Source organism: Taudactylus pleione, unplaced genomic scaffold, assembly GCF_031769625.1.
Source record: "Taudactylus pleione unplaced genomic scaffold, aTauple2 ptg000397bl, whole genome shotgun sequence".
NCBI classification, from domain to species: Eukaryota; Metazoa; Chordata; class Amphibia; order Anura; family Myobatrachidae; genus Taudactylus; species Taudactylus pleione.
The window spans coordinates 8785392-8801372 of NW_028284799.1; the positions used below are offsets into that span (position 1 = coordinate 8785392).

Sequence of the window (15981 nt, forward strand, 5' to 3'; positions counted from 1 at the left end):
CGACACAATGTCAACAGCACAATTTCAATAGTTATGATGTAGACACATGAAATGCCGATATTGTCAGAATGGCGACATTATGGTTAGGCTGTGGTATAGGAGGATTATGGGGGGCAGGTTAGTATTAGGTATTAGGATTAGGGGTAGGGATTAGGGTTAGGTATAGGGATAGTATGCTCCCCCAGATGACTCCGCCGTAACTGACGGTCACATGTGATGGAACCACTGTCGGGAGCAGGTAACTCACCGGTGGGCCACCAGGGACGATATGTTTACATTTTAACATGTTGACATTTCATCAGTGATTACATTATCAATGTCGACATCATGACCATGTCAACATTGTGACCATATCGACATATCATACCATACCCCAAAATGGCATCTATTTTTTGAAAGATAACTTGCAAAAACACATGGTGTATCGATAATGGGTGCAGGGTGTGCGGTGCACACGGGCCCCTGGGTCCAGGGGGGTCCAAACTAGACACCCTGCACCAATATAAACTTATACTTCTCTCCGTAGTTTCCGGAGCCCTGCATCTGCCGGCGGCCTGGAACTGCAAAAATCACAGGGGAAATGGCATGGCAGCTATTTTCCCGGTGATTTGTGCATTTTCACTACCCGGAGACCTGTGCATGCGCTGTAGACTCTGACAACAAGCCAGAGTCTACTGCACTGCCACAGAGGAGAAGACGTAAATAGAGGCTGCACACTGGCCCTCTCCTCTCTTAAACCACCTCTGTGTGACTAGGTTTGATCTTGTTCTTTGATACAGTATGTACTGCACAATTTATATAAGTCTGTTTTATGTTTAACTACTACTTAAACTTAAATGGGGCATACCCGCATGGATTTGAAATGACACTTTCACTCTGTCCAATATGGTATTTCCAGACAAGCCCACAAACTATCAATTTTGGCACTTTTGTAAATGACCTATTATCTCTGCCTTTTTGCAGATCTTTGTTACAGGTATTTTGAACCTTGGGACATGTCACTCTATCAACTATAAGATAGTATACAACTACACGATGAGAGACGCTGTTTCAGAGCACCATCTCTGAGGGAGAAGGACCTTTGTGGCTACAGGGCTAGATTATCAACATAGTATAAATATTTTGTACAAGGGTTGTGTAGTGAATATGGCAGCCAAAATTCTCAACTACAGAAGGCTGATTTCCCGAGATGAATCCAGTCATCGACCTGCCTTGTCTCCTATAAGGTTTCCCACCAAAGTGCTACATTAGTATGACAGCTAGTAGAAAAGGTGGTTATCCCTAGGTGGCCAACTGGAACAAATAATAGGAAATATGTGTAACTAAATCTAAACTTCTAACTGAAAAACGCTTGTGTAAGAATAAATGCCGGCCATTTGTATGCGCAAGTTATGTTATGAGTCATTTATGGGTTTCTTTTGTAAATGCTTCAATGTTGGCGAATAGGAATCAGGCCGAAAAATAACCTTACAGTGTCTGTTCTTATTCCTAGTTGTGATAGTTCATCACCAGTGCGGAAAGAAAAGAAGAAGAAAAGTAGCAAAAAGCACAAAAGGGACAGGTAATAATAATATAGATGTGTTTATTATTTAATGACAACAATAATATAAAGATCTGTCACTGTAAATCACATTCAGTAATGACAGAAAAGACTATACAACCATTATTTCTTGTGAAAAGGTTACACTCTATTCACTTTCTCCAACTTATAATCATTTCATTTAAAATACATTTTAATAGGCAGTTTAAGATAAACTAAGTATTAGAAAGTAATTGACATGTTCTAATACTTGCTACTCGATAACTAGCAGATGTGCCCCTCTGCCCCGCCCCTGGTACTCCTTGCCCCCTTATAGAATTCTGGTGATACCAATGGGATCAATTCTAGCTCAGGATAACACCAGTCAGCTATGCAGCTTCATGTCATTGGTGTTGCCATCTGTGCCTTCTGCTGATTGGTCCCTGGAAACTGGTTTACATTAATAAAAATCCCCTGTTTAAGTAGTAATGATTATTATATAAATAAAATAATATACTCTCCATGCAACTGTGTTGTCTAACATTATTTAGCATGAGTCTACCAGGTCACCGGGAAAATGGCACAGCATTTTCCCCGTGATTTCCTACTGCACATGTGCAAAATGCTGGGAAAATGGCTGCAGTCGCCATTTTGCAGGCATTTTGTGTAGCGCTACTCCGTGGGACTTCAGAGAGGTAATCATGAAAAAAAAAAAGGATGGGTGCAGGGTGTTCCGTGAATGCCGAAATCAATAAAAAAAACTGCTGCTGTATACTTCTTTAAGTCTATTCCCTAGATCAAAGGTTCCCAAACGTGATCCTCAAGGCTCCCCAACAGTTCAGGTTTTAGAGATATCCAAGGCTGAGCACAGGTGACATAATTAGTACCTCAATTTTATTTAACCATCTGTGCTCAACCATGGATATCTCTAAAACCTGAACTGTTGTGGAGCCTTGAGGACCGCGTTTGAGAACTTCTGCTCTAGATCTTGTTTAGTACAACAACATGTGCCAACCTCATTAAAGGGCTTACCGTGGTTGTCCAATGACATCTTTTCTGCTGTACAGGAAACTAGTGACTTTGGGTTTCTCAGATTTGTTTTAATAATTTTTACACTTTGCTACACATTTGCTTTAGACACTGAATAAGCTGTCCTTATCGCTTGCCCATTCAGGCAATTACAGCAGAGTGCTTTGTAAATTAAATATGTTGCTGATCGCTAGTGAACACGACTATCACATTCTGAATAGTATGATAATCAGTTCTGGCTGATTTGGCTCTTGATGATAGAAATGGGATCTTACTTTGTGGAGCCAAGATACATTTATTTTTAAAGAACTCATAACGAAAAAACACATGCAGAAAAAATAATCTTGGATACAAATTAAACTACTTTGTTTTGTTTTAAAGTCATAATATTTTTATTTAGGCGTAAAAGTTCTATTTTCTGTTCAGCATAACATTAGCACTTACATTTTTTTTAGTATTACATTAAATCTTTATAATATAAAATGTAGAGGAAGATACTATTTCACTTAGCATACATAACAGATATGCTCCATTTGTTTTCTTTTTAAAGATGCTTTATCTTTTTATTCAAAGGTCAAATTCAGGGTCCAGAAAGAAGAGAAGACACAGGTGAGGAACTTGGAATGAACACTTAAATAATAATAGCAGTATTAGTAGCTATCAACTTAATCTCCATCATCATCATCATAAAGACTCATAATCGTATGCTGTAGATGGTTTACTGCTGTTATTCCCAATGCCAGGACACGTATAAAGGGCCTGATTCATTATGGATCACTATTGCGATTGCAGCTGTGATTACGTATGCAGGTCTGCTCCGATAATATGCTAATGCTTGCAACCGCTCAGCCAGCATAGAGACGCCCACTACCGCTTTCTCACATCTGTAAGACCTCGCTGTCTTGCGTATACATCAGTAACATCGGCCCTTCGCGCAGAATTACAGCATGTCTGACCTGTCTCAGAAATTGCAACTCTCGTCGCATGCATTGAGTACTTAGGCTGCGTAGTCAATCACAGTGGCTAATTTATGCACGCCTTGTGTTTCTCCGACCACTCCCCCGTCATCCCCCCCTTAATGCTGACATCACGTCACTCACTCTGCGATGGCTTTCTGTCTGCATGCAAGACCGCAGTGCCTTCACAATCCTAACCTGAGCACGCGCACGGCGGTGCATATGGAAGCGCAGTACGCACCATCGGCCGATCTGTGTACGCTGTTGCAATTGAGATGAATCAGGACCAAAATTGGTAAATGTTTTTGAGAGGATGCATTGCCCTGTCAGAGGTAGATCATTGTTCAGCAGGGCCAAAAATTCAGTTTGCACTATTTTTTGTGGATTTCTGCATTGAAAGTCAAAGGTTATGTGAAACGTGTTATTGAAGTTAACACTGGATTTCCTTATTTTGTTGTTTCATCTTTATTATCCTATGAAGAATACAGACGATAAGCATTTTTCTTGTACTATACACTATAATTATACACATATTTTTAGCCAGAGCCAATCCTAACCAAGGTGCAATTTTGCTGCTATGAAGAAGTGGTAAAGAATAGCACTTAGTTATTTTTCCCCAAAAAATAATCTATTCCTATCAAATTTGGGGTACATGAAAATGGGGGTAAGCATTTTTTAAAGTCCCTAAAGTTATTTTTACAAATCTGCAAAATTGCACCTGCCACTTGTCCCCGCAATGAAGAAAACACCTGCCACATACATGGGGACCCGACCTGCATTAATTAGATAGTTTTGCACTTTGTTCCCCCTTTTTTTTTTTTCTTTACCCCCAAAATGAAACATAATTTTTTTGGGGTGTTCTGAATATTTTTAAACTTTTTTTGATGCAGTTTACCTTTAGGGGACTGTCTTAAGGCTGCACAAGGGTTCCCAAAATGTTGTACCCCAAAACCACAATTCTGCACTTTTTTCTGCCTGCTATTCATAGGCGAAACTTTTTCACCTATTACATTGCATTGACTTTCCGCCTAGGCGAAAAGTCTTCCAAATTGAATACGGAGGATACTCAAAACAGGCGAAAATGACGTCATTGGAGAAAAAGTATCGCGTAAACTGACTTTTCGCCTCAAATTGAATACGGCCCTTAGTTCATTATACCCCCTATGTAGGAGAGTAAAGAAAATAAGACTCCTTGTATGAGGCACTCCCCAGATAATAGAAGAGAGAAAAAATTACAGAGAGATCTATAGAAAGGAAATACGATAAAAATTAACGTTTAATCAGTTTATACAAAATCTAAAACCTATCATAGACCAACAAGCAATTATCAATCCACAAACAAATAATGCTGAGACCGTGTTAAACCTGCAGATATAACTGCATACTAAATCTATCAATTCATGTACCATAACCAGCTCATATCATAATACTCCCTGAACCAATATTATAGCTGCAGTGGCCGGTTAATTAGGCATGAATTATGAGCGTGAAGAGAAATAAATTGATAACATCCAATATTCATAGAGGTTAGCATCCTCTTATGACTAGGCGAAAATATAACAAAACAAATATGACAATACAGTGTAAACACAACACATAATTAAAAAGCTGTACACCTAACCCAAATATAACCTAGTAATTCTTAGGTATAAGATGAGAGGCGTCCCTCTATTTGCGAAGTTTGGAGAATATGTAATAATATCTATATAGATGTGAGAGGCAAAGTGTGTGTTCTTATGGGTCAGATTCTGCTGTTCCACGTCATATAAATATAGAGGACGTGGAATGAGTTTCACTGGCACCTGTCACACATGGAAACAGTGCAGCCCGCTTCTGCTGTTAGTGTCAATATTACTGTGGAAAACCTGTTGCAAAAATCAGCGCAGGGGCTCACAGCATAGACATCTAATGAGAGAGCAGGGAAAGAGAATCAGAACAGTACCTGACAAGAATATACTCCAAATGGGTATGTGGTGAAGGGGTCCTTAGTGCGCACTGGGATCCCCCCTGATTTCCTAAATTTTCCCTTTATCCCTATCTAGGTGATACTGTATGGTATTAATTACTCCTGTGCAATTGTGTTTCCCTTCCCCCGTTTCCCTTGTTTGTATAGTACTTCATTATACCCCCACCTGAGTAGGCATTCTAGAGGGCAAATTCTCCCCTCACAGCACTTCTCTTCCCTGATTGCACAGCATCCCTCACCCATCACAGCACCTGTCAACCAACACAGTACCCCCCTCAGCACACACTCCCTGACCCAGCACAGCACCCCTCTCCGAGTACAGCACCCCTCATAGCACAGATTATAGTACAGCACCTCTCACTCAGCCCAGATTACAGCACAGCACTCCTCGCAGCACAGAATACAGCACAGATTACAGCACAGCACCCCTTACAGCACAGATTACAGTACAGCACCCCTCACACCCACCCAGTACAGCACTCCTCAACCAGCACCCCTCACACAACACAGATCACAACATCCCTCAATCAGCACAGGAACCCTCTCCCAGTACAGCACCCCTCACCCAGCAGCACAGATCACAGCATAGCACCCAACACCCCTCTGCCAGCACAGTACCACTCACTCAGCACAGCACCCCTCACAGCACAGATTACAGCACAGCACCCCTCACAGCACAGATTACAGCACAGCACTCCTCACCCAACACCCCTCAATCAGCACAGCAACCCTCTCCCAGTACAGCACCTCACCCAGCACAGCACAAATCACAGTACAGCACCCAGCACAGAACAGATCACAGCACAGCACCCATCACCCCTCTCCCAGCACAGCACCCAACACCCCTCTGCCAGCACAGTAACCCTCAATCAGCACAGCACCCCTCACAACACAGATTACAGCACAGAACACATCACCACAGCACCTCTCACCCAGCACAGAACAGATCACAGCACAGCACCCATCAGCCCTCTCCCAGCACAGCACCCATCACCCCTCACCCAGCAACACACCCATTACAGCACAGATTACAGCATAGCACCCATCACCCCTCAGCCAGCACAGCATTCCTCAACCAGTACACCACAGACAGCACCCATCACTCACAGTACAGGCATACCACCACACCCCACCTACTCCCCATACTGTATGTCTTTATCTCCCCCCTCCCATAGCAGTGTCATCAGCCCCCACTCCCAATATGTATCTGTCTTCCATTGCCTCCATAGCAGTAACTATCATCATCTCCCTGAGCCCCTACTCCCCATATGTCTTTTTCTCCCCCCTCCCATAGCAGGATCATCAGCCCCCACTCCCCATATGTATCTGTCTCCCATTGCCCCCATAGCAATAACTATCATCAGCTCCCTGAGCCCCTAAGTCCCCATATGTCTTTAACTTCTCCCTCCCATAGCAGTGTCATCAGCCCCCACTCCCCATATGTGTTTGCCTCCCCTCATACAGCTCTTACCTTTATGCTGTGTGGTGGGGCAGGGTCTAGCAGCAGCTCCGCAGGTGTTACCTGGCTTCTCCTCTGCACTCTGCAGCAGCTGCCTCAGCTAAAGTGAAAGTAAACACTTCCTGTCTGTGTGAGAAGTGTCCTGCTGCTGCTGCCTCCTGAATGGCTCGGATTGCCGAACCCGAGCCAGCTCAAAGAAAAAAAAATCTACACCTGGCCCTAAGCTTGGGATGCCTTTAGTCATTCCAGTTGTCCCTAGGCATTTGCCTATAATGCCTATGCCTAGGGCCGACCCTGTTTTTAGCTACCATTAATGTTTACAGTATATAGAAAAAATTTAGATTTTCTATTAAGGTAGTGCACTAGTAGACAAATACAATCATGTATACATTACAAAGGCCATCCAGAAAGTACAGATATATAGGTATGACGTGAAGAGTCAGTGTTGGATATATTGGTTTAGGGAATAGGGGAGATGTAAGGGTTTAATAGTCCTTAGTTGTGTTGAATTTATATAGTCCCCGCTGGTAAAGGGACCATTTATCCTCTCCATCTATGCATTGGATAGGGTGCTATAAAGGTGAAGTAATACAATCACATTCCATATATTTTAAAACTAAAGTACCTACTATAAAAATGAATACACACTACGCGATCCGTCTTACGATATACTGTTCTGATGCGGATTGTAATGATATATTTTGCATATTGTATAGTGTCTACATCTGATTGCACGCACACAGCTGTTTTTCATCGTATCGTTCCATCTGCTGTCCTGCACAGCAGATGGGATAATGCAATGAATGACGCCATGCTGCTAAATGCAGCATGGAATTAATCTATCGTGTGCCCATACACTGGATTGTGTATGGCCGCTGCGATATATCGTTCCATCGCATCACGCCGTCACTGGGTACACACATCGTATAGTATATTAGGAGGACTACGTAATCAGATGAGCAATGTGTACTGTTCCCCTTGCTTTTCCATATGGTCTATGCCTCATTGAGCTAATAGATAGGCTCTACAATTGCAAGTGTAGCTGTTCATTTTCTGGTGTCAAGGTCACTGGATGTTTTATTGCCTGCAGTTTCTAGCACTTATTGAAAACCCATACAGAGAATGGAAGGCGGCACACTTTTACCAGTTAAACAACAGCCTACAAAAGAAAAGGTGGGAGCAAATGACAGAGGAGATGATGACAAGTATAACAGAAAATTGTCTCTAATTGGAAAATAGGGCACCTGAAAAGAGGAACAAATAGCACCATTCATTTGAAGATTGGTCTGAGAAAGAAAATGTTAACTGCTTCATCATTGTCACGGGCTTCCCTTTTCAGCCACTATACACTAAGGTTTTCACTTTAGAGATATATATCTCTCTCCAAGGCTTGATACAGTACATCCCACCCTGTACCACTGTACAAATAAAAGGACATCATATAATTCTACTGTAAGTACGGTAGTCCATAGCCTTTTTCACTATAGTTGAAATTCATACATTCTCCAGATATACAATGCATTCCCCTTTGTAGTATAGTAGTAAGCATGGGCACCAAGAGGGGGGGCGTGTATACTATTTACAGCACCCGGGCTTTTTGGTGTGGCCTGGTGAGGTCCGGTCCGTGCCTGGGTCAGCTGTTAAGGGGGACACTGTTCCCCTTAGCAGCACTGCTGAGGAGGACTAATGTCCCCCTGTGCGGCTGCCAACACACCTCCCCCCACCCCCTGTGCGGTTGTGGGTGCTGCTGGTAAAACTTTTTTCTTGTCTTTCTTTTGAGCGGGCATGGCCACGCCTCCCCCATGATTTGGCCATGCCACCTCAGTACTTGGGCCCTAGTCATGTAAGAAAACAAAATTAACATCTGCTTTTGAATAAGTAGCAGTTATCGGCCACGATTATCAATGCTGTCTCAGGGCCCCTTGTCTCTCCGGGTGCTGTACTGTTATGAATCCCGGATAAGATTCACCTTTGATGAGGGTAATAGTGCTGAGGATTATATGAAGTGATGGGTTCAAAGATTGTCCAGTTGCAGCCTTGAGGGCTGTAAATGCTTGGTAGAGATGTGGCCTTGTGACCAAGTTGCAGCCTTTAGGGCTGGAAATGCTTGGCAGATTGTGGCCTTGCGGCCAAGTTGCAGCCTTGGGGGCTAGAGATGCTTCAAACAAAAAGTATGGTGGTCGATCATATCAGCTTAATGACATAGCACAGGTGCTTGTAAAGGGCTGGGTTTATACTGAACCACAGAAAAAAAGATTCCCTCCAGCTCACTGCAGCAATATCAACAAAAAATACTTAAATCCTACATGATAATAGAGATTCAGAGGTATTAGTTACATACATTTGCAAATATATGAATAAGCGCCAGGCCATTGTCAAGGCTCCTCTAAACTGGCGTCCCTAACATTAAGGGGTTCATGTCCGAGAAGCAAGGTACCCCAAAAAATTCCAGCCAAGGACCATCCCCAGGGCATCACAGGAAAAGGGGAAAAAAGGTGATATGGAAGTGTAAAGAATAGATGTGTAAAGATAAATCAATAAGTGTTAATGAAATGAGAAAGAATTAAAATTACATAAATAATAAACAAACAATTAGAAAAATGATAAAAAAATATCTATGTGAATTAAGTGGTGATGCCCTGAAAAAGGTCCAGCCAGAACTACTCCGGGGGCCCCACTCCCAAACGCTCAGCCCAAAATAATTATTGCTACATAATAGTAGCACCCACTCTGGGTCATATAATTACAAATTAGTGTACTGCATAATAACAGCACATGTATAAGCTGAGAGCTGACTCACCTTGGAGGTACCCCAGAAACCTCCACATGGCACTATAAGGACCAGCACATCCTCCCAATGCTGGCTCCCTTCATGCCTCTCAAGACTGAAAACAGAAATTATGGTGGTCGCTCATATCAGCTTAATGACATAGCATTGGTGCTTGTAAAGGGCGGGGTTTATACTGAACCAGCCTTGACGAAGGCCTGGCGCTTATTCATATATTTGCAAATACCTCTGAATCTCTATTATCATGTAGGATTTAAGTATTTTTTGTTAATATTGCTGCAGTGAGCTGGAGGGAATTTTTTTTTCTGGGGCTGGAGATGCTTGGCAGGGACGTGGCCTTGTGGCCAAGTTGCATCTTTGAGGGCTGGAGATGCTTGGCAGGGATGTGGCCTTGAGGCCAGGTTGCAGCCTTGAGGGCTGTAGATGCTTTGCAGTGGAGGTATCCGAGGTGTATGGCAAAGAGCACTCAGACGCTGCAGTGCGGCAGATGCTGCTGGGATATAGTACTGCAGCTGAGATGACTGGAGACGCAGAGCAGCGGAGATAGCCGAAATCTTATGGCTGAGGGTACTCAGACGCTGCAATGCGGCTGCTGTCGCCAGGATCTAGTACGGCAGCTGAGATGATTGGAGCCACAGTGCAGCGGAGATAGCCGCAGAATTAGACTGAGTCCACTCAGATGAGTGTCCTGGAACAACAACTTCGGCCAAGACAGGAGACGCTAGAGTAACACAAGGAGAGAAACCAACACTATGGAACCGGAAACACGTGTAAGACACTATCACCGGCATCTGAGCAACGCACAAGCTGGAATGAAAAAGGAGGAGGAACCAACCCGGTCCAGGCAGAGATGACGAAGCAGCCAGATAGGAGGACTTCATGGATTGGCAGTGTGGCATCCACGTCTCCCAGCAACAGGCCTGAGAGCCACCAGGAGCACCTTTGTCCAACAAGATGCAGCGGCGGCTTGTGACTTGTACATTTGTACACCTCCCCCCGATGGTGTTTCTGACTGCACCTAAAGTACATACGTAATAACTGTCCTGATTTTTAACAGTATGCAACAATGGCTCTCAAGTGGTTTGGATAACCAATAAGATAGATCCGAACTTGTGCTAATTTATCAAAAAGAATTGAGTAGAATCGAACTGTTCCTCTCTCTAAAGGACTGCAAAGTTTCATTATTTTTAATCACTGCTCTTTTTGTGCAGTTTTTTTAATCAGTAAAATATATCAACTACTGTAATTTTTTTACTTATTCATAGTTCAGTTTATTCATTATTCTTGACATATAGGCATAAATGTTGGTTTGTTGTATTCATTGATTTAATTATACAACTTTTTTTTAAAATGAGCTGTTTAGAATATGCTGAAGGAGCTTTTATTGAGCACATATGTATGGGCAAAGAGAAGTATTCAGCCGCGGTAACCGTGACCTTGCTTTCAGCAAAACATTGCAGAAGTCACTCACTTAAAAAAGAACAAATATAAAATGGGCACATTTTCTGATTAAAGGTACTTAATAAAAAATAAATTAGAATTGAATTACTGTGTTGTGATAATTGTTTATATTTAGTATATAAACCCATCTACTCATCCAATAATTTGTAGTAAAATGGAATTTCTTTAATATCTGTTTGGATTTGGTTCAACAATTAATCATAAATGAAATGAACTGTTATTTATCTAGTCATGTACATCCTGCATAATAGGTAATTTTGATGCTCTACTAATAGAGTAATTTGTACTGTCTGCTCCCAAGGTGGCAGCAAGCCATATCTTCCTATTGAAAAGACATCATAATCAATGCTACACACATATCTAACACTTCATTATATTTCATTATCTTCCTAATGTGACTGAAATAAGAATCAAGTTGAAATAAGCCTTGTGACTTTCATATAATAGAAATGTCTACTTAATGTGAAGCGAGTGCAACTGAAAAAGTGTGTAGTGCAGCAGCGTACTGTCATCTTGGAGGGATATGTACAATAGTTGCGTGCTCAGTAGTTGTGTGTACCAGTCTGCAGGTAAACTTTATGATGCATAAATGCAACATTGCAAAAGGCTATTAGACTAATGGACTCTCTATTTTGCTTTATTAGAATATTTCATTTTGAAAAGTGATTAAAACTGGTACATTTTCTGTCCAACTTTCTCGAGTGGTGATTCTCAGTAGATTAATATTGACATTTTGGCTAATTTAGCAATGAAAATATTCCTCTATGTATCAAGATGTGTAATGCAAACAGCAATCATCTCATGTGATTTTTTTTTGCCTTTTAGTGTATTTAGGGCCTGATTCAGATATTTACATGAATTTTGCCGCCATTGCATCTTTGTACGAAGTGCGAACTTATGCAAGAGCTGCAGGAGGCGTGTTAAGTAAAAAAGACTCCCACTGGCGGCTTCCTTAATCCGGTGCTGCGTCCAAAAATGCAGCATGGGATTACCTGTGTGAACATTGGACATCTGAGTAACCCTCAGATTACGCCGGATGTCTGGCAGAACTACACTGCTGAGGCCAGTGACTTCGGCACGGGGTAGACATGCCCCCATTTTTCTTGAAAGCTCCCAGACGCCGCCCCTAAACGCCAGCAGCATGTCAATAATGCTGCGGCTTTTGGAGCACTGCGACCGATGCCACAGAACCAGATCTGCACATGCTCAGTGTATCTCCTAATTAAATATTACAGATGATGTAAATATCGGTTTTACGTAACTATCTAAATCAGGCCCTAAATTCTAAATTAGGGCTATTCAAGATGGTGACATTCCAGTGAATGCACATGCAACCTGCCACTGTTACTTTTTCAACACTTACATTTGCCTAATTGTAACTGCTAGCATGATTTTGTATAGCTGCTGGTGTGATTTTGTATTGCTGCTAGCGTGATTTTGTATAGCTGCTGGTGTGATTTTGTATAGCTTCTGGTGTGATTTTGTATTGCTGCTAGCGTGATTTTGTATTGCTGCTGGTGTGATTTTGTATAGCTGCTGGTGTGATTTTGTATAGCTGCTGGTGTGATTTTGTATTGCTGCTGGCGTGATTTTGTATTGCTGCTGGCGTGATTTTGTATTGCTGCTGGCGTGATTTTGTATTGCTGCTGGTGTGATTTTGTATAGCTGCGGGTGTGATTTTGTATTGCTGCTGGCGTGATTTTGTATAGCTGCTAGCGTGATTTTGTATTGCTGGCGTGATTTTGTATTGCTGCTGGCGTGATTTTGTATAGCTGCTGGTGTGATTTTGTATAGCTGCTGGTGTGATTTTTTATTGCTGCTAGTGTGATTTTGTATAGCTGCTGGTGTGATTTTGTATAGCTGCTGGCGTGATTTTATATAGCTGCTGGTGTGATTTTGTATTACTACTAGCATTATTTTGTATAGCTGCTGGTGTGATTTTGTATAGCTGCTGGTGTGATTTTGTATTGCTGCTGGTGTGATTTTGTATAGCTGCTGGTGTGATTTTGTATAGCTGCTGGTGTGATTTTCTTTTGCTGCTGGTGTGATTTTGTATAGCTGCTGGTGTGATTTTGTATTGCTGCTGGTGTGATTTTGTATAGCTGCTGGTATGATTTTCTTTTGCTGCTGGTGTGATTTTGTATTGCTGCTGGTGTGATTTTGTATAGCTGCTGGTGTGATTTTGTATAGCTGCTGGTGTGATTTTGTATTGCTGCTGGTGTGATTTTGTATAGCTGCTGGTGTGATTTTGTATAGCTGCTGGTATGATTTTCTTTTGCTGCTGGTGTGATTTTGTATAGCTGCTGGTGTGATTTTGTATTGCTGCTGGTGTGATTTTGTATAGCTGCTGGTATGATTTTCTTTTGCTGCTGGTGTGATTTTGTGTAGCTGCTGGTATGATTTTCTTTTGCTGCTGGCGTGATTTTGTATAGCCGCTGGTGTGATTTTGTATTGCTTGTCTGTCACTAGCTTCGCATTTGCACAGCTTCTATGGGCTTTGCAAAGTCTGTCTGTGTATGTCAATTTGCACACAAATCCTTATTATATGTCTCAAGCTTCGAGGGGTGGGGTAGAAGTAACTTGTACTACAGAAGCAGAGATTGCACCTCTGGAATCCAACTGTCACTGATATGCAGACCTCTGGAACATTACATTCTACTGAATATTTTTCTGTACAACAGAGCAATCATTGGTTAGTAAGCCACAACTCGGTGCTTTTGCCTCAATTTCCAAATAAAATACATATTGGTTTCATTCAGAGGTTTCCAGGCAGTATTATTATATAACCTACTTATTCCATCCAAGGGGATATTTTTTAAATTAAATTATAAGTAAATCTCACATATGTATAAAGAGAAAATGTAATTATCCTGTGTTCAGAACACTAGTCTCATGGTCCTCTACCCGGCCGCAGCTGGACCTGGTAGAGGACCGGTGAATGGACTGAGAAGCTTCAGGAAGAGGACTGTTCTGATCATCGCTCCCACTGTGTGATTAATAGAAGTGAGAGGGGAGGAGAGAGGGAGTGTAACAGGGAGGACAGTGGGAGGAGATGGATAGCAAACATGAGATTGGTGATAATGGATAGCAGGGAGCAGAGAGGGGAAGGATATTGCCTACTGGAAATGGCACCCAACCCTTGAGTTCTGCCACCCTGTTGCCTATTGGAGTATTATGAGCACTGATGCAGCCTTGTTTATACAATGCCCATGTCCTGCAATTTTCTGTACTGTAAACCACTTTTTTCTTGTTTTGTTCATTCTGTTTCTGCCTATGTACCTTGTAAGGCTCTGCAGACCCCTTGTGGCGCCATATAAATGAGAATGATAATAATAATTTCAGGCAGGAGTGGGGAATGGTTAGCAGGGAGGTCAGGGTGGGATGGACTCAGTGGCGTCACAAGGGGGGTGCGGGCCGCATCCGGAAGTCACCCGCCGAGGGGTGACACCAAAGTGCTTACTCCCCCTCAGTGACAGAAGCCGGGTGCTGTACTGTAGCATTATGTGTGGGCACTGCAAATACACTGGTTCCTGGGCGCAGTCCGCACCTCCGGGACCCCCCAGAGTGACTAAAATGGGTGGTTCGGGCCGTGTGGCCATGCTCCTACCAGTGAGGCCACGCCCCCTTACCATGAAGCCACGCCCATTTCCTCCCATCACCGTTCCGGGTGTCACCCGGTAGGGGAGATGGATAGCGGGGAGGATAAGTAGTAGATAGCACTGGGAGAACAGAGTAGGACAAGCATAAAACCTGCATTACTATTTTGTTATGAACAAATAAATATATCTTATTTCAAAATGTATTGCTTTTTTATCCGCTTTACTCGCAATCCCAGTATTAATCCTGGGATCCGGAAATCCCAAGACTTCAAAATCGTCCCGGGATTGGAATCCTATAAGTAGCTCAAACTCAAATTGTCGTTCTTTTCCGCCCACTCAAAACAAAAAACAACCATTCAAACAAAGGGAGGGAGGGTGGGAAAAACTGAAACAATGAGACAGTTTCTTGTGCTTCGCTACACTAAGTACACCTTAAACCCCACCCAACTACCAGCCATTGGCTGCCTATACAAACTAAAACTAAAAGAGGCCACTACCAGCACATTAATAAAGTGGCAACACTCTAAACCCTCGTGGTTTAATGTCCCTCATGCTTCATAGTCAGCCTTCGGGATAACATACTTTATTTGTGAAATAAAGCAACTTATTTGATGCAATACCTTTTAAATTAATAATTAAAAATGATGATACTAACAATTAAAAAGAAAGGTACTTATTAGATTACGGTACTTAGTTATATTTATTTACATTTTTTTTTACATAATTTATTTAAATAAAGTTTATTTTGTTTTAGTAATAGTTAGATCAGCGTTTTTTAATTGCTGGGCCGCGGCACACTAGTGTGCTGTGAGTGTTTGTCAAGTGTGCCGTGGGGTCCACCGCTCAGAGCTGCATTTACTGTACTGCGGACTGGGCAGCGCTGAGGTCTTCTGGAAGGCTCAGGCGCGCCTGGGCTGTGACCTATGTAGATGCAGCGGCGTTACATCATTGGTCACGCATGCCGCGATGCCAGCGCGCCTGCCCACCAGCCAGCCCACCCAACTGTCAGCAGGCACGCTGCTCACAGCTCTACACTGTGTGCACCCCCAGCCGATGAGGGACAGGTAGGGGCAGAAAAATTTTCATTTTTTTTTTATGAGAGATAATGTGATTTATTTTATGGGGCCAGCCAATGGGTTGTTTTTTGTGGGGAACAATGTGATTGTGTTTTAATGTGGAGACCAATGTATGTGTGGATGGCCAA

General features: G+C 42.5%; 1 protein-coding gene across 3 annotated transcripts in view; it reads left to right on the plus strand.

The window, feature by feature from the left end:
• Positions 1 to 15981, plus strand: part of SRRM3 (serine/arginine repetitive matrix 3) — a 454137-nt gene that overhangs the window by 377884 nt on the left and 60272 nt on the right. For all 3 annotated transcript variants that reach the window (XM_088446398.1, XM_088446399.1, XM_088446400.1), the window contains exons 7-8: positions 1493 to 1561; positions 3122 to 3157. In XM_088446398.1, coding sequence (XP_088302524.1) covers positions 1493 to 1561; positions 3122 to 3157 — 105 coding nt within the window. The remainder of the gene's footprint in view (positions 1 to 1492; positions 1562 to 3121; positions 3158 to 15981) is intronic.